The 21867-nt window shown below is 44.0% G+C and overlaps 1 protein-coding gene across 4 annotated transcripts in view; it reads left to right on the forward strand.

Moving 5' to 3' along the window:
• The window catches only part of aadat (aminoadipate aminotransferase), an 88379-nt gene extending 67302 nt beyond the window's left edge, over positions 1-21077 (forward strand). For all 4 annotated transcript variants that reach the window (XM_063049490.1, XM_063049488.1, XM_063049489.1 and 1 more), the window contains 5 exons: positions 71-132; positions 6948-7012; positions 17503-17609; positions 19482-19583; positions 20751-21077. In XM_063049490.1, coding sequence (XP_062905560.1) covers positions 71-132; positions 6948-7012; positions 17503-17609; positions 19482-19583; positions 20751-20792 — 378 coding nt within the window. In that variant the 3' untranslated portion in view covers positions 20793-21077. The remainder of the gene's footprint in view (positions 1-70; positions 133-6947; positions 7013-17502; positions 17610-19481; positions 19584-20750) is intronic.
• The last annotated feature ends 790 nt before the right edge of the window (positions 21078-21867 follow it).

Below are 21867 nucleotides of genomic sequence, written 5' to 3' on the forward strand. Positions count from 1 at the left end.
GCAATGAATTCTACAGATTCACCACCCTCTGGCTTGAAAGAAATTCCTCCTCATCTCTGTTCTATTGTAGATCCTGGTTGCGGAGCTGCTTCACCAGTGGGGACAGAGTGGCTTTCTGGCACACGTTGACAGGTAAAGGTTTTATTGTAACATCTACATCCTTGACTAACATCTTGAACAGTGATTCAAATCCTTTATTTTACCTTATTCATTGCAGGATTTGAAAATCGCTAGCAACGCAGCTTTTAGAGTCCACAATGAATCTTTTTTTATAGGCATCTGTTAGTCTCATGAGACCATGGATTTGTGCCTTGGAAGGTTTCCAGGGCGCAGGCCTGGGCAAGGTTGTATGGAAGACCGGCAGTTGCCCATGCTGCAAGTCTCCCCTCTCCACGCCATCGATGTTGTCCAAGGGAAGGGCATTAGGACCCATACAGCTTGGCACCGGTGTCGTTGCAGAGCAATGTGTGATTAAGTGCCTTGCTCAAGGACACAACACGCTGCCTCAGCCAAGGCTCGAACTGGCGACCTTCAGATCGCTAGACGAACACCTTAACCACTTGGCCACGCGCCAACAATGAATCTAAGGGACTAGTTAATAACTAATATATTTTCCTGTAAGTTTTCTGCTCATTATGTCACTGGCGTGTAGAGCAGCAATGAAGGTCCTCCATCTCTGGTGGTGTTCAGGGCTTCCTTCATTCTGTCAGTAGTTTACTCTCAGTTTTCACCACTCTCAGTCACATAAATCCCAGGTGGAGACTCGGAAATACCATCACACACAGATGTAGAAGGATTCTTCATTGCTCTTTCCCTAACGGTTTTGTTCTACCAGTCAGTTATTAGCTCTGAACTGAACCCCCGAACCTGGAGGACTGGTAGACCACTCTTAGTCTGGCTTTTACCCTTTGACCTGTTTGGCATGAGTGACCCAACCAAGAGCCAAAGCATAAAGCCCTGACTCCGGCTCTCCTGGTCATTGAGATACACAAGCCTTCAAACCCAATGACAAGGTTGTGGTCCTATTGGAGGTTTCCTGTAAATGCCTGCAAGGAAATGAATCTCAAGGTAATATATGGTATCCTGATGAAGAATCTCAGCCCAAAATGTTGACTCCTTATTCCTTTCCATACAGTAGATGCTGCTTTACCTGCTGAGTTCCTGTAGTATTATAACTCAGGATTTACAGCATCTGCAGAACCTCTTGTATGTATTATTACTGTGTAGTATTACTATGTAGTATTAGTCATAGTCATACTTTATTGATCCCGGGGGAAATTGGTTTTCGTTACAGTTGCATCATAAATAATTAGATAGTAATAAAACCATAAATAATTAAATAATAATATGTAATTTATGGCAGGAAATAAGTCCAGGACCAGCCTATTGGCTCAGGGTGTCTGACCCTCCAAGGGAGGAGTTGTAAAGTTTGATGGCCACAGGCAGGAATGACTTCCTATGACGCTCTGTGTTGCAGCTCGGTGGAATGAGTCTCTGGCTGAATTACTCCTGTGCCCAACCAGTGCATTATGTAGTGGATGGGAGACATTGTCCAAGATAGCATGCAACTTGGACAGCATCCTCTTTTCAGACTCCACTGTCAGAGAGTCCAGTTTCATCCCCACAACATCACTGGCCTTACGAATGAGTTTGTTGATTCAGTTGGTGTCTGCTACCCTCAGCCTGCTGCCCCAGCACACAACAGCAAACATGATCACACTGGCCACCACAGACTTGTAGGACATCCTCAGCATCGTCCGGCAGATGTTAAAGGACCTCAGTCTCCTCAGGAAATAGATAATTATTATTATGACTCAGGATTTATGGCATCTGCAGAACCTCTTGTGTGTAGGTAGTTACATACGCAAACTTTGGTAATAAATCTGCTTTGACTACTTTGACTTGAGCTGCTTCTGTGCGCAGTTAAGCCAGACTATTGGGTTTCATTTCCTGAAGGACATTAGCTTCAAAAGGAAATTGGAAGAAAACCTGAGGAAATATTTAGTTGACAACGAAATATCACTGGAGTGGATTAATTAGCCAGGATGAATATACAGGGTTGTATATCCTCTGAGTGCGCTCCAAGATGGGGTACATTATTTATTTATTTATTTAATTCATTCATTCATTTAAAGACACAGCGTGGAAGAGGCCCTTCTGGTCCTTCGAGCCATGCCGCCCAGCAACACCTAACAGCCCCGATTTTACTGTAACTTAGCTAACATAATCACAGGACAACTTACAACGACCAGTTGACCTACCCAGTTCTTTGGACTGTGGGAGGAAACTGGAGCACCCGGAGCCTGGAGAAATCCTACACATCCCACAGAGACTTTTCACGGAGAACGCCGGGATTGAACCCCAAACTCCGATTCCCCGAGCTGTAATAGTATCAGGCGAACCGCCACATTGGCCTTGCTAATGTATTAGAATGACACGGTGCGAACTGGGAGGGAGGCCATTCAGTCCATCATGGGTACTCCAAATCATAAGCTTGGTAATCTTGCTCACAGTTCTATTCCAGTAACTCAATCCTCTTTCTGCTTCTTGGGTAGATCTGATTATCGGGGGCAACAGGTGGGATAACATCCACAACAGGCAGACGTTACTGACTCTATCCCAGTGGCCCAGAGAGCAGAGAACCCAAAGGATCAGACCTGACCTGCATTTCCAGTTTGTTTATTGTCATTCAGCCATATACATGTATACCACTAAACGAAACAATGTTCCTCCGGACCAAGGCAGTACACAGTACACTTAAAGTAATATTACCATGAATAAATTAGCAACTAATAAAATACGTTTCAGAAGACTGATATTTAGCACCCTAAGGTGCATTTACAGCACAAGTTAAAAAGTAAGCAGTATAATACTACAGACACTTGAGACCTGGGTGGTGGCAGGGGGTTTGGTATCTCTTTCCCACCCGAACAGCCCTTGGCCTAATGTTACATTACCTCCTGCCTGATGGTAGGGGTCAAAGTGATTTGGAAAAAAATGTCTATCTGTCGATATTCTTACATTTCTGTGCCAACCTTTTTGATTCCCAGACGTCCCACAGTGTTTTTATATTAAGTAGTTCACTCTTGGTTTGAAACCACTGTGATAATTTATAAAAGAAATGTGGTTACTTTACTGTATTAGTTATCTTGAGTCCTGGATTTACGAGCTTGACCGAGATGGAATCTAATGCCACCACAGCAACTGGGAATTCTGATTTGCAGTTAAATCAGAGTCCTGCTTTGTTAATGGTGAGCGTGAATTACTGAACGGAGGCTATGTAGCACCCACGCCAGGAGCACCAGACTCTCAAAAGCAGTTTCTTCCCCAAACAGTAAAGCTGATCAATACCTCCACCCATAACCACGCCACCCCTCCGCCACACCCCCCTGCCACCACTACTTCATTGCCAGTCAATTTCTGTACAGCCTGGTGTCACTTAATGGACCTGCAATCAATCTATGTATAGAAGCTATCTTATGCATTGGTATTTATTGTGTTCTTTTATTACTGTGTTCTTTATCTCATTGTGTTTTTTGTGCTGCATCAGATATGGAGTAACAATGATTTTATTCTCCTTTACATCTGTGTACTGGTAAAATGACAGGAAACAATCTTGAATCTTGAAAAAGTAAACACCACACCTGTTCATTAATTTCTCCCCTGTCGTCACTCTCCTTTACATTTTCCTTTCCTTTCATTTCTCTGCACCTCCCAGCCTTTCATTCCAGATGAAGGCAACACACACAACACGCTGGAGGAACTCAGCAGGTCAGGCAGCATCCATGGAAACGACCAGTCGACGTTTCGGGCCAGAACCCTTCGTCAGGACTGAAGAGGGAAGGGACAGAGGCCCTATAAAGAAGGTGGGGGGGAGGGTGGGAAGGAGAAGGCTGGTAGGTGCCAGGTGAAAAACCAGTAAGGGGAAAGATAAAGGGCTGGGGGAGGGGAAGCAGGGAGGCGATACGCAGGAAAGGTGAAGAAGGAATAGGGGAAAACACAATGGGTAGTAGAAGGAGGCAGAACCATGAGGGAGGTGATAGGCAGCTGGGGGAGGGGGCAGAGTGAAATAGGAATAGGGGAAGGGAGGGGGAGGGAATTACCGGAAGTTGGAGAATTCTATGTTCATACCAAGGGGTTTAGTGTTGCTTTGACCCCAGCATCTGGAGATTATTTTGTGTTTACGATTCCAGATGAAGGAGTTGACTGGCTATAGGAAGGACGTGGGGGCGTGAGGAAGGATCCAGAGGGGATGAGAGAGCACGTTTTATGAGGATAGGTTGAGCGAGCTAGGGCTTTTCTCTTTGGAATGAAGTCGGATGAGAGGTGTTTCTCGTGTACTCTCTGAGGCCTCTGTTGGTCAAGGTTGACCATGGATATTGTGTCCTAGCTGTCTAGATACACAAGCCAGGGCGGTGCAATATGGGGAACAAGCTGTTAGCCATGTAGCAAGCTCCCCTTCTCCACACATCTGATGAACCCAAAGGAACGGCTGAGCCCGATACAGTTCGGTACCAGCAGCGTCGCAGGAGTTGCCAGTCAGCATTGAACTCAATGTCGGACTGCCTTAGGGATTCCAGCTCCAGGTTTTTCCCTCGGGGTTTACTCCCAAAGCTATCCCCATGAGGGGTGCACCCGCAAGGCAGTGGAGCTTTGAGATCAGAATTTCCCTCCTCACAGATGAGCTGCTAACCACGGCTGCCAAGCCCTATCTGCCTGAAGCAACTGATTTTAAGGCCCGGTAAACTGCCTTTGCCCCTTCTCCTATTAGTAGAAATGGTTCCATCAGGTTTAGTAGCTAAGCCACACATGAAGGACTTGATTATCAGAGGCTATTTAAGGTGCACGCCACTGGGAGCATTTATAGGTAATGGTGGCTTATCCCCATTACCACCCCCAGCTGTAACAACCTTAAGAAACCTCTTGTACTAAAGAATGACAATAAACTATCTTGAATCTTGATTTGATAGAGATGTATGACATACTAAGATGCATAGATAGAATGGACAACTAGAGACATTTTTCCCCCGGGGTGAAAATGTACTGCCAGGAGTGGTGGTAAAGGCAGTAGCCTTAGGGTCAATGAAGAATCTCTTAGGAACATAGATGAAAGATAAATGGACGGCTATGTGGGAGGAAAGGGTTAGATTGTTCTTAGAGTAGGTTAAAGGATCAACACAGCATTCTGGGCCAAAGAGGCTGTTCTACGCTGCAGTGTCCTATGTTCTATGTAAGAGTCTCAACCCAAAATTTTGATTGTCCTCTTTCCTCCATAGATCCTAGCTGAGCTGCTGAGTTCCCTCGTGTTCTGCAGCATCTTGTATGTTTCCTCCATATTCCAGTAGCATCTCAGTCTTCGGTGTCTCTTTCATCTTGTGTCTCTTTCATCCTTGTTTTATTATTTTTCCCTTTTCCTTCATCCTTTCACACTCTTGCTCTCTCCTTGATCCCCTTTTCCCTTTGCATAAATGTTCGGAGAGAGTTGAGACAGTCCCATGTTCTAACTCCATATATCCTCAAAAACCCCCTTCCAGCTTGCACTGTATTACAAGTTGTCCGTCTTGCACGAGGGACCCCATGAGGAATAATAAACGCTCGATTCAGAACACAGAACATTACAGGACAGTTAAGGCCATTCGGCCCACAATGTTGTGCTGACCTTTTAACCTACTCCAAAATCAACCTAACCCTTTCTTCCTACATAGTCCTCCAGTTTTCTATCACCCATGTGTCTATCTAAGAGTTTCTAAATGCCCCTAATATATCTGCTTCCACACCACCCCTGGCAGTGCCTTCCACATACCCACCAGTGGATGTAAGGTGCTGTAGTATTCTTTGTTTGAAATTAGGGGTTCCCAGCCTGGGGTTCATGGACCCTTGCTTAATAGTATTGGTCCATGGCATAAAAAACATTGGAACCCCTGTTCTAAATTGAGCATTTACTGTTCCTCAAGTGGCCCCTTGTGTAAGTCTGACAATTCGTAATGCACTGCAAGTTTGAAGAAGGTTTTTGTTGGGTCTCTGCAGTTAGAATCTGGGACTATTTCAACTGAAGTACTCTAAAGATCTTGCCTCTGACATCTTCCCACACCCTATACTTTCCTCAAATCATCTTCAAATTATGCCATTTGTATTAGCCATAAAATAATTTGTGATTTCCAAGCCATGTTTTTTTTAAATTTTCATCTTATTTACAGATACAAAGCAGTAACAAACTCCTGACAGAGAGTGGCAGGAACTGGCCCTGGGTCGATGTCACTGGATTAGCGTTATGCTACCCACTACACTAGTGTCTCACCCAAATGTATTCAATGCAATTGTGCAGAAGCTGCATCTCACAGATGAGAACCTAGAGCAACTCACAGAAGATGTTAGTTTTTAGTGAACTTTAAAGTGTTTTTAAACGTATTTTTTATTTTGAGATGCAGTACAGTGACTGGCCCTTCTGGTCCAACAAGACGATGCTGCCCATTTGCACCCACGTGACCAGTTAACCTACATCTTTGGACTGTGGGAGGACTCCGCACTCAGGGGAAACCCCGGCAGTCACGGGGAAAAAGGAGAAACTCCTCGCAGACAATGGTGGGAATTACTTAACTGACTGTGTCATGGGCGCTGGAATAGCATTACACTACTTTCTTTTGACTATTTCCTTAACACAGCAAAATTAATTTCCCTGCAAAAAAAAAATCAGCTGGAAGAACCTAATGGATCAGGCAGCATCTGTGGATCATGCTTCCGTGCTAACCTAGCTTGCCCAGTGCTTACTAATCCGTACATGTTTGGGATATGGGAGGAAGGCAGAGCACACAGACGTGAGGAGAATATACAAACTCCTCACATGCAGAGCGCCATTGAACCTGGGTTGCAGGTACAAAAAATCGCAACATGTTACTGCACCAGTGACTGACCTCGAACTGTCTTTTTGTCCATTCTTTCCCTGATAGAGTGATTGAGTTCTACAAAAAGCAGAGGGACGCCATGCAGACGTCTGCTGAAAGGTGGCTGAAAGGTAAGGGCTGCAAAGTTATCGCTCCAAAATGCCGGCGTGACCAGTGAGAACTTATAGCTGCTGACCCTTTCCGCTGCCAGTCCACCAACGTAGGCTGTGGCTGCCTGAGAATTGCACTTCCTGCGTTGAGAGTGAGTACCACGGCGTAGAAACTGGCCTTTTGGCCCACCTATTCCATGCCAAACTCTTATTCTGCCTAGTTCCATCTGCCCTCACCTGGACCATGCCCCTCCCATCCACATGCATCCAAACTTCTCTTAAACATTACAGTCAAGACCATGTCCACCACTTGCTCTGGCAGCGCGTTCCAACTCGCACCACCCTCTGAGTGAAGAACTTCCCCCTTGTGTTCCCCTTAAATACACTTGACTCCCCATGGCTACTTCCACAGTATTGTTACGAACCCACAGGTTTCATTTACTGTGGACTGTTACTTTAAGAGCACCTAAATGAGGCGGGAATATGATGTTGTTCACTGACTGACTTGCAGCTTGTTTAACTTTAAAACAAGGACACAGGCAGTCACAGTCGAGAGAGAGAGAGACAGAGACAGAGAGAGAGAGAGAGACAGAGACAGAGAGAGAGAGAGAGACACCAGCTGATGAAACTGCAGCTGGTCACTGCGATGGTTCGAAACTCTCTTATGCCCACAAGGGTGAGTTAAATATCTGCACGCTGTGCATTACGGATGGGTGTCCGTCACTTCATATAATCCAAAGGAGTGGATTTTGTTTGGGATATCCTGTGGAGACCACTTATGTGTTAACCCTTGCCTGGCTATATTGTGTGGTAATCCCTTGAAGACGATCACTTTTGGTGGTAACTCGTATGTGGATTTGGAACGACGTGACGGATAAGATCGACAGCAACTGTTATTTCGTTTTACTATCGTGGAATCTGTGGAATACTTTCGTTTACCTGTGGAATTCGACGTAACCACCTTTTCTCTACGTTTCACTCGGGATCACAAATATCTCTTTCCTGTCATACATTCCATGGGTGAACTAAACTTTTCTACTTTACCATCTCAAGACTCTAAGCTTCGTTTCCCCAAGCTTAATTTAGTTTGGGAGCTATATTACACATATATGTACACATAACACTGTTAACATTTGTTTGTCTTGGTTAAGTTACGATATTATAAGTAGGTACTAATAAAGCTCGTGGTTTTAACATTAAAACCCAATTCAGTGTGAAATCTCTTGCTGCTGGTTTATTTCTAAAACGTTACAGTTCGTAACAGTATCTCCTGACCTCTACCATCAAAAGGACTATGACTGCAGATGCATAGGAATGGCACCACCCACAGATTCCCCTCCAAATCACATATCATTCTGACTTGGAAGACATCGTCTTCCCTTCATTGTCACTGGTTTAAATCCTGGAATTCGCTCCCCAGCACACAGTTGTACCTTCGCTCTCCCTGTGTCTGTCTAAGCCCCTCCTAGATGTTGCTCTGTGGATTGTCACCTTGTCGTGGTGGAGAAGCTTGTGTGGTCCTGTAATCCCGAGAGCAATGCCGTCTGGAGCTATGCTCCTGGTAGGGTCACCCATGGCGGTGAGGTCGAGGGTGAGGTCCCTGACGAAGAACAATCCAACCAAGACCTCAACGGTGGAACAGGCGGATGAAGTTACTTTGAACTCAACGGCTGTGAAGGCGGATGAAGGCTGCAACAAATCCATCAGCTCCAGTCGTCGTGGTTTCCATGCCATTGGAATCAGTTGGTTGATTTGTGAAGTATCGTGTGCTTCTTGGAGAGCAACATCAAGCACACGTTAAACAAATACACGCACAGGCACCTTCACTCTGTGGGCCACTTCATCAGAACGAAGACCATCATCCTCGACCTCGAGGGATAGCCACGACGACGATTGTATCTGCTTCCACTACCCTCCCTGGCAGCTCATTCCAGACAACTACCCCTACCCTTACCTTGCAAATCTCTCTTAATGAGAGTTTACCTGATAGAGGTGTACAAGATGATAAGGTACATAGTTTGAGTGGACAGCCAGAGACTTTTTCCCCAGGGTAAAACTGGCCAAGTAAAAGGCATAACTTTAAGATGTTGGGAGGATAGTATAGAGGGGATGTCAGCTTCTACTTAACCATCATCCCACTGGGGGCATACAGTAGCTCACCAGGGTTCTTAGTCCTGGGCCAGTCTTTCATCTGCAGCCCATCTTCTAGATGAAGATCCTTCCTCTCCCAGGGATGAGGTGTTTGGAGCTTCTGTTGCCGTTTCTGTAGCGCTGGGTTTTTACAGGGTGGGGGTTGGTAACTGCTTGCCCAACGTCCTCCTTTCACAGCTGGGCTTGGGACCATTCATCGTGGAGTTGGGGGAGGGTGTCAACGGGAGTTTTTTTTTCCACACACTAAATGCTAGGTACGTGAAATGCACTGCCAAGGTTGGTGTGAAGGCAGATATAGAAACATAGAAAATAGGTGCAGGAGTAGGCCATTTGGCCCTTCGAGCCATTTATTATGATCATGGCTGATCATCCAACTCAGAACCCCGCCCCAGCCTTCCCTCCATACCCCCTGACCCCCGTAGCCACAAGGGCCATATCTAACTCCCTCTTAAATATAGCCAATGAACTGGCCTCAACTGTTTCCTGTGGCAGAGAATTCCACAGATTCACCACTCTCTGTGTGAAGAAGTTTTTCCTAATCTCGGTCCTAAAAGGCTTCCCCTCTATCCTCAAACTGTGGCCCCTCGTTCTGGCCTTCCCCAACATCGGGAACAATCTTCCTGCGTCTAGCCTGTCCAATCCCTTTAGGATTTTATACATTTCAATCAGATCCCCCCTCAATCTTCTAAATTCCAACGAGTACAAGCCCAGTTCATCCAGTCTTTCTTCATATGAAAGTCCTGCCATCCCAGGAATCAATCTGGTGAACCTTCTTTGTACTCCCTCTATGGCAAGGATGTCTTTCCTCAGATTAGGGGACCAAAACTCCACACAATACCCCAGGTGTGGTCTCACCAAGGCCTTGTACAACTGCAGTAGTACGTCCCTGCTCCTGTACTCGAATCCTCTCGCTATAAATGCCAGCATACCATTCGCCTTTTTCACCGCCTGCTGTACCTGCATTCTCACTTTCAATGACTGGTGTATAATGACACCCAGGTCTCGTTGCACCTCCCCTTTTCCTAATCGGCCACCATTCAGATAATAATCTGTTTTCCTATTTTTGCCCCCAAAGTGGATAACTTCACATTTATCCACATTAAATTGCATCTGCCATGAATTTGCCCACTCACCCAACCTATCCAAGTCACCCTGCATCCTCTTAGCATCCTCCTCACAGCTAACACTGCCACCCAGCTTCGTGTCATCCGCAAACTTGGAGATGCTGCATTTAATTCCCTCATCCAAGTCACTAATATATATTGTAAACAGCTGGGGTCCCAGCACTGAGCCTTGCGGTACCCCACTAGTCACCGCCTGCCATTCTGAAAAGGTCCCGTTTATTCCCACTCTTTGCTTCCTGTCTGCTAACCAATTCTCCACCCACACCAATACCTTACCCCCAATACCGTGTGCTTTAAGTTTGCACACTAATCTCCTGTGTGGGACCTTGTCAAAAGCCTTTTGAAAATCCAAATATACCACATCCACTAGTTCTCCCCTATCCACTCTACTAGTTACATCCTCAAAAAATTCTATGAGATTCGTCAGACATGATTTTCCTTTCACAAATCCATGCTGACTTTGTCCGATGATTTCACCGCTTTCCAAATGTGCTGTTATCACATCCTTGATAACTGACTCCAGCAGTTTCCCCACCACCGACGTTAGGCTAACCGGTCTATAATTCCCCGGTTTCTCTCTCCCTCCTTTTTTAAAAAGTGGAGTTACATTAGCCACCCTCCAATCCTTATCCACTCCAATATGTTAGGGACATTTAAGAGACTCTTTGATAGACAAGTGTATGAAAGAAAGTTGGAGGGTGATCTGGAAAGGGGAGGTTAGTCTGATCTTGGAGTAGGTAAAACATTGTGGGCCAAATGGCCTGTGCTGTACTGTTCTACATTCTATTTTCTAAATTTTCTCCCTCTCACCTTAAAGCTATGCCCTGTAATGTTTGACTTTTCTAAGAAGAGTCGGTCTGTTTAGCCTATCTATGCCTCATAAACTTCCATCAGGTCACAGCTCAGCCTTTTTCCTGGCTGAGCATTTGCAGCGTCAGCTTTCCTCAGAGTGAGATAATTGCTTTCCAATAGTTATGGATGCATTGTTGCAAATCACCAAGAATGCTTAGAGAGTATCTTCCAAACCCATGACCTCTACAAGCTTAGACAGCACCTTTCAAACCCAGCACCTCTACACTTACAGTATCTTTCAAACCCACCATCTCTACCAGCTTAGACATCACCTTCCAAACCCACCATCTCTACCAGCTTAGAAAGCACCTTTCAAACCACCAGCTCTACACTTACAACATGTGTGGGCACATGGCCAAGTGGTTAAGGCATTCGACTAGCAATCTGAAGGTCATGAGTTCGAGCCCCAGCCAAGGCAGCATGTTGTGTCTTTGAGCAAGGCACTTAATCACACAGTGCTCTGCAACGACACTGGTGCCAAGCTGTATGGGTCCTAATGCCCTTCCCTTGGACAACATCAGTGTCATGGAGAGGGGAGACTTGCAGCATGGGCAACTCCCAGTCTTCCATACAACCTTGCCCAGGCCTGCGCCCTGGAGAGTGAAGACTTTCCAGGCGCAGATCCGTAGTCTCGCAAGACACTTAGACAGCACCTTTCAAACCCACCACCTCTACCCGCTAGAAGGGCAAGAAAAAAAGACATGGGATCATCACCACATGGAAGTTGCCCTCCGAGCCACTTAACATCATCAGGGATCTGCTTTATTTGCTTTATAGACTTGTATGTATTCGAAATTTGCTGTGGTGTGTTGGCACGACGTGCAACAAAAATAGCAACATTCAACAATTATAAAGAATTATTTTCAAGATAAAGTTAGAGGTTAGAGTTTGGATATGGAATAAAAATGGGAACCACAGTAGGGTACCGGTTAGCACGACGCTGTTACTGCTTGGGGTGTCGAGGTTTGGAGCTCAGTTTTGGTGCTGTCTGTAAGGAGTTTGTATGTTCTCCCCATGACCACATGGGTTTCCTCGGGGGGGACTCTGATTTCCTCCCACAGTCCAAAGGCATTGTAAGTTAGTCATTGTAAATTGTCCTCTGTGTGTCTTTTAAAAAATAGGTGTGTTACAGGGCAGTGCAGGTCATTGGGCAGAAGGGCCTGTTCTATATTTAAATAAAAATAAAATGAGCATAAATGTATAAATACCAGCATGTATTTACAATGTAAACTGCATTATAAAAAGTGGTTTAAAGTGTTTGCAGTGCGGTGCCAGCGATAATAGATAGAGGGGGTGGGGGTCACTAACTAGGATGGTTGATCAGATTAACTGCCTGCAGAAGAAACTTTTAGATGGCATGAAGTTTTTGACTTGGAAATGTGCATATCACCATTCTTTCACCGTAACTGGTTCAAAATTCGGGAGCTCCCTCCCTGACACCACTATGGTTCTTCCCTCACTTCATGGACCGCGGCCCTTTCAGGCGGCAGCTCAGCTCCACCTCATGGACAAACTTTCCACAAAGCCCACGTCTCTTACGCAAATATATAAAAATGTTGCCACTTGCCGTGGAGAAAGGTGAAAGCATCCACCCTGAAGGCCCAGCATGTTTTCATCGGGCTGAATTCAAGCTGAGGTTCTTCTGAGCCACACTTTTCAATATCACAATTTAATTGGTGATATTTCTGAGCCCAAAGGTTATGTGTTTGAACCCTGCAAAGACTTGAGCATAAAAACCAGGCAGGCACTTTAATGATCCAAGAGCTCGTGTTCTCCAGTTGAACTAAAATCCAGTCTGCTCTTTACTGATGAGACCTCACTTGGAATATTGTGAACAATTCTGGGCCCCTTATCTAAGAAAGGATGTGCTGACATTGGAGAGCGTACAAAGGAGATTCACTAAAAGGGATTGAAAGACTTGTCATGTGAAGAGCAGTTGATGGCTCTGGGCCTGTACTCACCAGAGTTCAGAAGAATGATGCGTGACCTCATTGAAACCTATAGAATGTTGAAAGATGTTTTCTATAGTGCAGGAGTCTAAGACCAGAGGACGCAGCCTCAGTACAGAGGAGCGTCCTTTTAGAACAGAGATGTGGAGGAATTTCTTTAGCCAGAGAGTGGTAAATCTGTGGAATTTGTTGCCATGAGCAGCTGTGAAGGCCAAGTCATTGGGTATATTTAAGACAGAGGTAGATAGATCCTTGATTATTCAGGGCATGGAAGGATACAGAGAGAAGGCAGGAGACTGGGCCTGAGAGAAGAAATGGATCGGCCATGACAAAATGACAGAGCAGACTTGATGGAATGGATGGCCTAATTCTGGTCCTAATCTTATGGTCTTTAAAAATGACAATGATCGGAGGATGTGGATAGTGCTAGGTTCTTCATCTTGGGATGACAAGAGAGGATAGAGCTTTCACAGTGAACTGTGGGGCTCTGGGGAGTGTTGTAGGACAGAGGGATCTAGGTTACCCAAAATAGTACCATAAGGTGAAGAAGAAGGCTTTTGGCATGCTGGCTTTCATCACTCAGGGCACTGAGTATAGAAGTTGAGATGTTATGCTGCAATTGTACAAGACATTGGTGAAGCCCCAGAAATATGTGTTCAGATTTTCATCACCTTCATATTGAGAAAAGGCCATTAAGCTGGAAAGAGTTCAAAGGAGATTTATGAGGTTTTTCCAATACCTGGGTCTTGGACAAGATTTTATTGACATAGTTTGTGGATTGGACTCTAGTTTACGTTACGATGTGCTTCTGGTTTCTGGTCGCTCCTTTATTTCTTGCTACTTTAGGCGTTTTTGATTGGGGCGGTCTGCAGGTAATGAACAACGCAGCGCTAGATTGAACTGAATTGAATATGCCTGGACTCCTTTGATTTTGTGTTTTATATTCTGTGCTTTTCACTCTTTTGTTATCATTTGCACGATTTGGGTGTATTCTTGCACGTTTGGGAGGAGTTTGATGTTTTTCTTTGAACATTTTCCATGATTTTCTTTGTTTCAAGGCTGTCAGTGGAAAGATGAATCTCAGGGTTGTATACTGCATATATACTTCAATAATAAATGTACTTTGAATCTTTCAGCTATGGAGAGAGATTGAGCGCATTGGGACTTTTCATTGGAGCATAGGAGAATGAGGGGGAGATTTGAGAAATGTGTGTAAAATTATGAGGACCATAGAGAGTGCCAATGTTTGCAGTCTTTTTCCCAGGGTTGGGAAGTTGAGAACCAGAGAGCATCGGTTTTAAGGTGAGAGGGGAGAGAGATTTAATATAAAGCTGGGCAGCAACATTTTCATTTAATATAAAGCTGGTCATTATTTAGATTGAGCTGCCAGAGGAAAAGGTTGAGGCAGGTACATTAACTACTTTTAGACTATGTCTACACTACGCGGGATAATTTTGAAAACACCGGTTTCCAGTAAAAACGACAGGTGTCCACACTAAGTGTTTTTCAAAATATCTCCGTCCACATTAGACAGATATTTGGGCGAATCTCCTGTACTGAGCACTCGCAGGACACACAGAAAACAAGCGAAGAGGTATACTTATTGCGAGTTTGTCCAGTTACAGAGTAGAAAAACTTAAAAGGAATTGCTGTTGGCTCTCGCGCAGGAGGACTTAAAGCTAAAAGAAAAATACTGGAGCGTATGGAGGCAACCGACAGGGAGTTCACGGACAGTGTGACGGCTGACGACGAACATTGAAAAACTGACTAACTCTGTTGCATTAATAAAGCACCTTGTTAAATGTATAAAACATGTCTGCATCAGCGTTATCTTGTATTTCATACAATGTTACATTAGGCTGTTACACATCTATTGTCAGAGAAGTACTTGCATAAATGGGTAAACCACCTTCATACAAGCAAGGACAGGAAACAGGGCAAAGTGAGTATACTTATTTATTCAGTAAGCTATGGGTCAAAGTATTTGGTGAGTACATTTCTAACTCTTCTGGCTTCAGTCTCGTTGCCGTCTGTTCTGAAATTGTTAGGTTATGCGGGGGGTTGCGTTCAAGAAAACAACGAAATGCCGCGCAGTGGCCATCTGTTCCGGCAAGTCATCACAGCGTTTTTAAATAGTCAAAGAAGCTCACTTTACAATTTAACTCTCACACCGTTCACAGGGACTGTGTGTTATAACAGCCATCTGGCAGTGCTTGCGCAGTACCAAGCAGAAGCAGAAAAAGCATTGTTGTGGTGTTGTCATGACAGCGTTTTTAAATCTCTCCGTTTACCCCGTACACACTACAACGGATATTAGGCGTTTTCAGATTTATTCACTCTGGAGACCGTTTCTGAAAATCTTCATTTTCGGGGGATGAAAACGCGGTTTTAGTGTGGGCGGAGGGTCAAAACGAAGAGAAAAAGCTTCATTTTCAAAATTATCCGGCGTAGTGTGGACGTGGCCTTAAAAGACAATAATAGAAGCTTGCATGGCGTATAGCTCCGGGTTTGTGCTCCAAGTGGGTTTTTTTTTCGTTTTTTTTTGTTAGCTGGAGTTTTTTTTTGTTTTAGTTAGTAGGGGTTCTTTTTTCCTTCTTTCGTTTTTCAAAAAAAAATAGCTTTAACATTTTGTTTTTTTTTAATTATTATTATTGATATACTGTTTAGCTTGGTTAATAGTTTGATTCTTATTATACATATTGATATATTGACTTGATTATTTTAATGTATCTTTTTTTGTTGTCTATTTTCAATAATAATTAATAAAAAGATTTTAAAATGAAATGAAAAGACAATTGAACAGGTACATGGATAGGAAAAGTTTAGAGGGATGCGGACAAATAGGAGTAACTTAGATGGGAATCTTGGTCGGCATGTACCATTTGGGCCAAGGGACCTGCTCTGTGACTCTATGACATATTTCTCCCCCCAACCTCATGGGTTTCCTTCAGTTGTAGCAGTGACTTTCTGCATCCCAAAGACGCAGTAGTTGGTAGGTTTGTATGGGTAAGCGGTAGAAGTTTCCCTGCCCTATGAATCCATGATACATTGTAAAGAAGAGAAGAGAGAATTGTCCCTGGTCATTATTTGTCCCTCAACCAACTCCTGATAATCCAGCCATTTATCTACGTACAGTTTGCTGCCTTCAGCTTCACTGCCTGAATTTGTAATTTAGCACAGTTGTTACACCTATCAGTATTTTATTTGGAGCTTTTGAACTTCCTAGAAGCCAGTGTCATGTGAGATGCTTCAAATGTTTTCTTCACATAGATTAACCTCTCATTATTCTGAGAAATAATTACTCAGCTAAAAGCCATCCACTTGTGTTCTTGATCCTATACTTGGGCGGCACGGTAGTGTGGTGGTTAGCACAATGCTTTACAGTACCGACGCCGCCTGCAAAGAGTTTGTACACTCTCCCCATGACCGCGTGGGTTTCCACCCACAGTCCAAAAATGTGCCAGTTGGTAGATTAATTGGTCATTGTAAATTGTCCGGTGACTTGGGCTCAGATCAAATCAGGGGATCGCTGGGAGACACAGCTTGAAGGGTCAGAAGAGCCTATTCAGTGCTGTATCTAAATAAATAAGTAATAAACTCCTACAGGCCTTTGTAAAGAAGTTTATGATGCACTAATCAACAGTATTAACATAGTTAATTGCTCACTGAATTCTGGCATTTTTCCCAGATTCCTTAAAAAACTGCAGTAGTTCAACCCTACTTAAGAAAAATAATTTAGCCTTGTTTTACTTATTGGATTACTTAATGCCTGCTGACGTTGATTGCATTTCTACAATTTGGGTATATTCGATTACATTTGATTCTATATAATGTTTGTCCTTACTTATGGTTTTTAATTTTGTCTTGAATTTTTATGACTATATTGATTTATCTTTGCAATCTAAGTGAAGCACTTTGTGCCTGCATCTTAATGTATAAAAGGTGCTATATAAATAAAGTTATTATTTTAACAGTAGTGTAGAGGTTAGCACAATGCTTTATACTACCGGTAACCTGGGTTCGTTTCCCACCGCTGCCAATAAGGAGTTTGTACGTTCTCCCCCTAACCACTGTGGTTTCCTCCACAGTCCAAAGATGCACCGGTTAGTAAGTTAATTGGTCATTGTAATTTCTACGGGACCAGAGATTGGATATGGGGAGGATGACCCTTCTAACTGAGAATTCTAGAACCAGAGGTTTTGGTCTCAGAGTTTGGGATAGGCATTTTAGTGCTGGGATGAGGAGAAATTTCTTCACTCAGTCGAGTGAATCTTCTGAATTCTTTGCCCTCAATTGATGTGGAGGCTCATTCATTGAATTCATTCAAAATTACTCAATAGATTTCTGGATATTGAGGGATTTGGGAATAGTGCAGGGAAATGGCACCAAGGTCGATGGTCAAAGATAATCTCCATTCTTCTTGCTCTTCTTTCAGATCTCGTTGAGTGGAATGTTCCAAGTGCTGGTATGTTCTTCTGGATGAAGCTAAAGGGATTTCCAGACTCTCACCAACTCATCTCAGAGAAAGCCTTAGAAAAGGAGGTAATGTCCTGTTTGCGGTAACAAACCCTTTACCTCTCACCCCACTCTTAACCCTCTTGTCATCTCCACCCCTCGTCTCACACCTTCTCCTTTACTTCCCTAGCTCTTCTTGACCCTTCCCTCAATCTTCAGTCTTCCTCTTCACTTTCTGCCTTTTTTTCAACCTCTTCCTGTCCCTACTCTACTCTTAACAGCTCATCTTCATCACAATTCTCTTTCTTAATCACACACTCCATCACCACCATCCCCTTCTCTTCCAACTTCCACCATTTTCACACTCTCCTCCTCTCCATCTTCCACCCTCCAACTCTCCTTGAGAATGGCCTCTCTCCTCTATACTCTGGTCCTTATGTTTTTCTTTAAAGCTATGTTGACACAAGAAGGCAACCCAGGCCCTGTTGCAAAACACTGTTCTGTGCCATTGCAATTCTGATCCAATGAAAAGACAAGAGAAAGTTGTTTTCATAAAACAATTAACTAAAGAATTTGCTGCATCAAAGAAAACCTTTAAATCCTTGCCACCAGTAGAGACGCCTTGCAACAGCAAATGTAGAAAGGAAGTCGACTAAATTGATTCAAGAAAAGTTTCCAAACAAAGCGACATTCTCACGTTCCTTCTGCTGTCCTGGACTTCTGGCAACAGCAAATTTAAGAGTACCTTTCCTATTTTTATCACCACTTACAATCTTAGTCCATGGATTGGATTTAGAGCATCGGTAGGCATTTACAGCTCCATCAACTCAGGCTCAGTTCCCACCGCTGTCTGCAGGAAGTTTTTATGTTCTCCTCATGACCACAAGTGTTCCCTCCAGTTTCCTCCCACGTGCCTAAGACCTGCAGGTTAGTAGGCTAATCGATCGCATGGGTGTAATTGGGCTGCACAGGCTAATAACCACGCAGTATCTCCTTTCAAAAAAAAAGGAAATGAAGATGGAGACCTGCACAGGTTTGCCCTAGCCCCACCATTTTTAATGTAATACAACAGTGTCACACTGGTGTCACCCTGACAGTGTGGGAAACGTATGAGGAAGGCACGCTAGAGGCGACACTTCATCAGGGTTATAAACTCAGTCAGCTCCATCTTGGACACTAGCCTCCCCTCCACGAGGACATCTTCAAAAGAGGCAGTGCCTCAAAAAGATGGCATCCTCACCATCCGAGACATGGGCCTCTTCTCATGACCATCATGAGGGAGGAGATGTGGGAACCTGAGGGCGCTCACTCTGTTTTAGGAACAGCTTCCTCCCCTCTGCCATCAGATTGCTGAGGGGTCCATGAACAATTCTTCACTATTCTGCTCTCTTTTTGCATTACTTCTTGTAACTTATAGTAATTTTTTTTATGTCTTGCACTGGGTGACACATCTTCAGAAATGACAAAGCCCAGTGTGGCATTTGTCAGGACCATCCATCTCCAAATCTTGTCACAGTTTGTGCATCCTCAACTGTGAGGCTCTCTGAGTGGAATATGCAACATGATATGTAAATGCAAACTTATCTTTACCCATTACGCCATGGTAACGTAGCGGTTAACAGGACACATTTATAGATGTTCCAGAGTTCTGAGACCAATTCTGGCACTAATCTGCTAGGAATCTCTCTGTCCTCCTTCTTTAAATCATGGGTTGTCCCCTGGTCCAAAGAAGTACTGGTAGGTTAACTGGTCATTGTAAATTGTCCTGGGATTAAGTTAGGGTAAAACTGGTGGATATGTGGTTGCTAACTCACTAACTCTTCAAAGTTGACCCTTCAACTGACCATTTCATTTTACATTCACACACATTTACAGCTGTTACGGCAGCATGAGTCGTTGGTTGCTAAGAGTTGATGCTTATTGAAGTGTTACATTAACTTGCCTCTCCTCTCTCCTCAGGTGCTGCTTGTCCCTGGTCAAGCCTTCATGCTCGATAGTTCAGCCCCCTGTGCGTATGTGCGTGCCGCCTATTCTGTCTCCACCCCTGAGCAAATAGATCAGGTAAATACTTGCAACGCTCACTGATTTAAATACGTGCTTACAAACTTGTTATCTGATCTCAAAGGGCAAAGTAAATTTGTTATCAAAGTACTGGTTATGTTAAAGTATCGAACATTCTGCTGGAGGACCTGACCTGGGTTTGACCAGATTGCATCGGGGTCGACCTTCGATGTTGTGTCCCAGCTGTCTACGTGATACACAAGCCAGGGCAGTACGATATGGAGAGCAAGCTGTTTCCCATATTGCAGGCTTCCCCTCTACATGAATCCAAAGGGGCAGTAGAGACTGATACAGTTTGGTATCTGTGGCATTGTAAGCATTGCTAGTCAGCATTGAACTCAACGTAGCACTGCCTTGAGGATTCCAGCCCTGATTTTTCCTTGGGCTTTACTCCCAAAGCCATCCCCATGCCTCAAAGCAACGGAGTTTGAGAGCAGTTTTTCTTCCCCTAGATGAGTTGCCAACCAAGGCTGATGAGCCCCATCTGCCCAAAGCGACTGGTGCTAAGGCATCAGTAACCCACCTTTACTCCTTTACCTATGCAGTCACAATGAGAACATTCAAACACCTTACAAACAATGGTGGGAATTAAGCACATCGATGATCACTGGTGCTGTAAAGCAATTACACTTACTGCTATGCTATCGTGCCACCCACACCTAGGCAGCATACTGCTAAAAATTCTTCCCTACACATTCCAACATCTTGAAAAAGATCTTCCACATCCTTCCTGTAATGGGGAAACCTAAGTTGCACATAATCACACCAGAAACGGGTGAATCTGTGGAATTCATTGCCACAGACAGTGAGGCCAAATCATTGGATATAGAATTTAAAACAAAGGTTGATAGGTTCTTAATTCATAAGGGCTTCAAAAGTTGAGGGGAGAAGGCAGGAGAATGAGGATGAGAGGGATAATAAATCAACCATGATTAAATGGCGGAGGAGAATCAATGGGCTAAAGGGCCTAATTCTGAACCTCTGTCTTACGATAAATTGTGTTTATCTATTACATTGCATTTATCTACTTCAGCAAATATCTCATTGCATACGGTTTTTACAAATGAAGATAGTATATAAATACCAGATCTTTTCATGCAACTGCTTGTCGTCCCATTAAAATAATGTGATAAGTTTTCCTCACTTCCATCTTTCTTATTCTTTCAGGGTTTTCAACGACTGGCTGCACTCATCAAGGAATCAATATAATGCTATAATATATAAGTCAAAAATTACCTCACACTTTTCTTGTCTACCTGTTAAACCAGAATTGAAGCTGCACTTGCCAAAGAGAATTTGACATGTGGGAAGAATATCCTGTCAGTGTTGGTTATTTTCTGGGCAGCCTCCAAGGAATGGAAGAACGTGGGTCATGACTTTCTAAAGAAAATCTGGGCATCAAGAATTGATCACTTGGTGGACTATATATGTAAAATAAAATTGCCCTTTATTAAAATACTTTGCTCTTACAGAACCACTTCATAGGCATGGTGTGGCCTCTTTCATTCCCTGAAGAGACAGGAAGTATGTTGTGTGCCATCTTCAGTGTGAACAAATAAGGTGAACCATAGTCAATGCTACTACCACACAGCTCCAGCCATCTGTCTTTGATCTTGAGCTCTGGTGCTGTCCATGGGGAGTTTGCATGTTCTCTCTTTGACTGCAAGGGTTTCCTCTGGGTCTTCTAATTCCATCCCACATTCCATTGGAGAGTTAATTGGCCATGGTAGCATGCTCCTGGTGCAAGTTGGAGGCAAGAGAATCATGGGAGGGTGTTGACAGGGTTGTGGGGGAGTGCAGGTTAGAGGGAAGTAAGTGGGTGAATGAGCTGTATGACCCTGTCATAAAAAATACTCAGCTACTTGAGTTCTCTCTGCTATTCGATGTCACGAGTGATCCAGTGACATGTTCCATTACAATCCAATCTCAGCCTTGAATATACTCAACAATAGAGCTCCCAAAGCAGATAGAAATGGGGAAGTCTGCAACCAGTGGGCACAATCTCAGAATGGAGGGACATTGCTTTAGAACAGAGATGAGGAGGAATTTCTTTAGCCAGGGGTGGTGAATCTGTGCAGTTCATTGCCACAGACAGCAGTGGAGGGCAAATCATTGAGTATGTCTAAAGGTTAATAAGTTCTTGGTTGCTAAGGACATCAAAAGAGAAGGCAGGAGAATGGGGTTGAGAGGGATAATAAATCAGCCATGATGGAATGACTGATTTATGAGCAGACTTGATGGGCCTGACTCTGCTTCTCTGTCTTATGGTCTTGTGGTCTTAAAA

The sequence above is a fragment of the Mobula hypostoma genome, chromosome 5, assembly GCF_963921235.1.
Source record: "Mobula hypostoma chromosome 5, sMobHyp1.1, whole genome shotgun sequence".
Classification (NCBI taxonomy): domain Eukaryota; kingdom Metazoa; phylum Chordata; class Chondrichthyes; order Myliobatiformes; family Myliobatidae; genus Mobula; species Mobula hypostoma.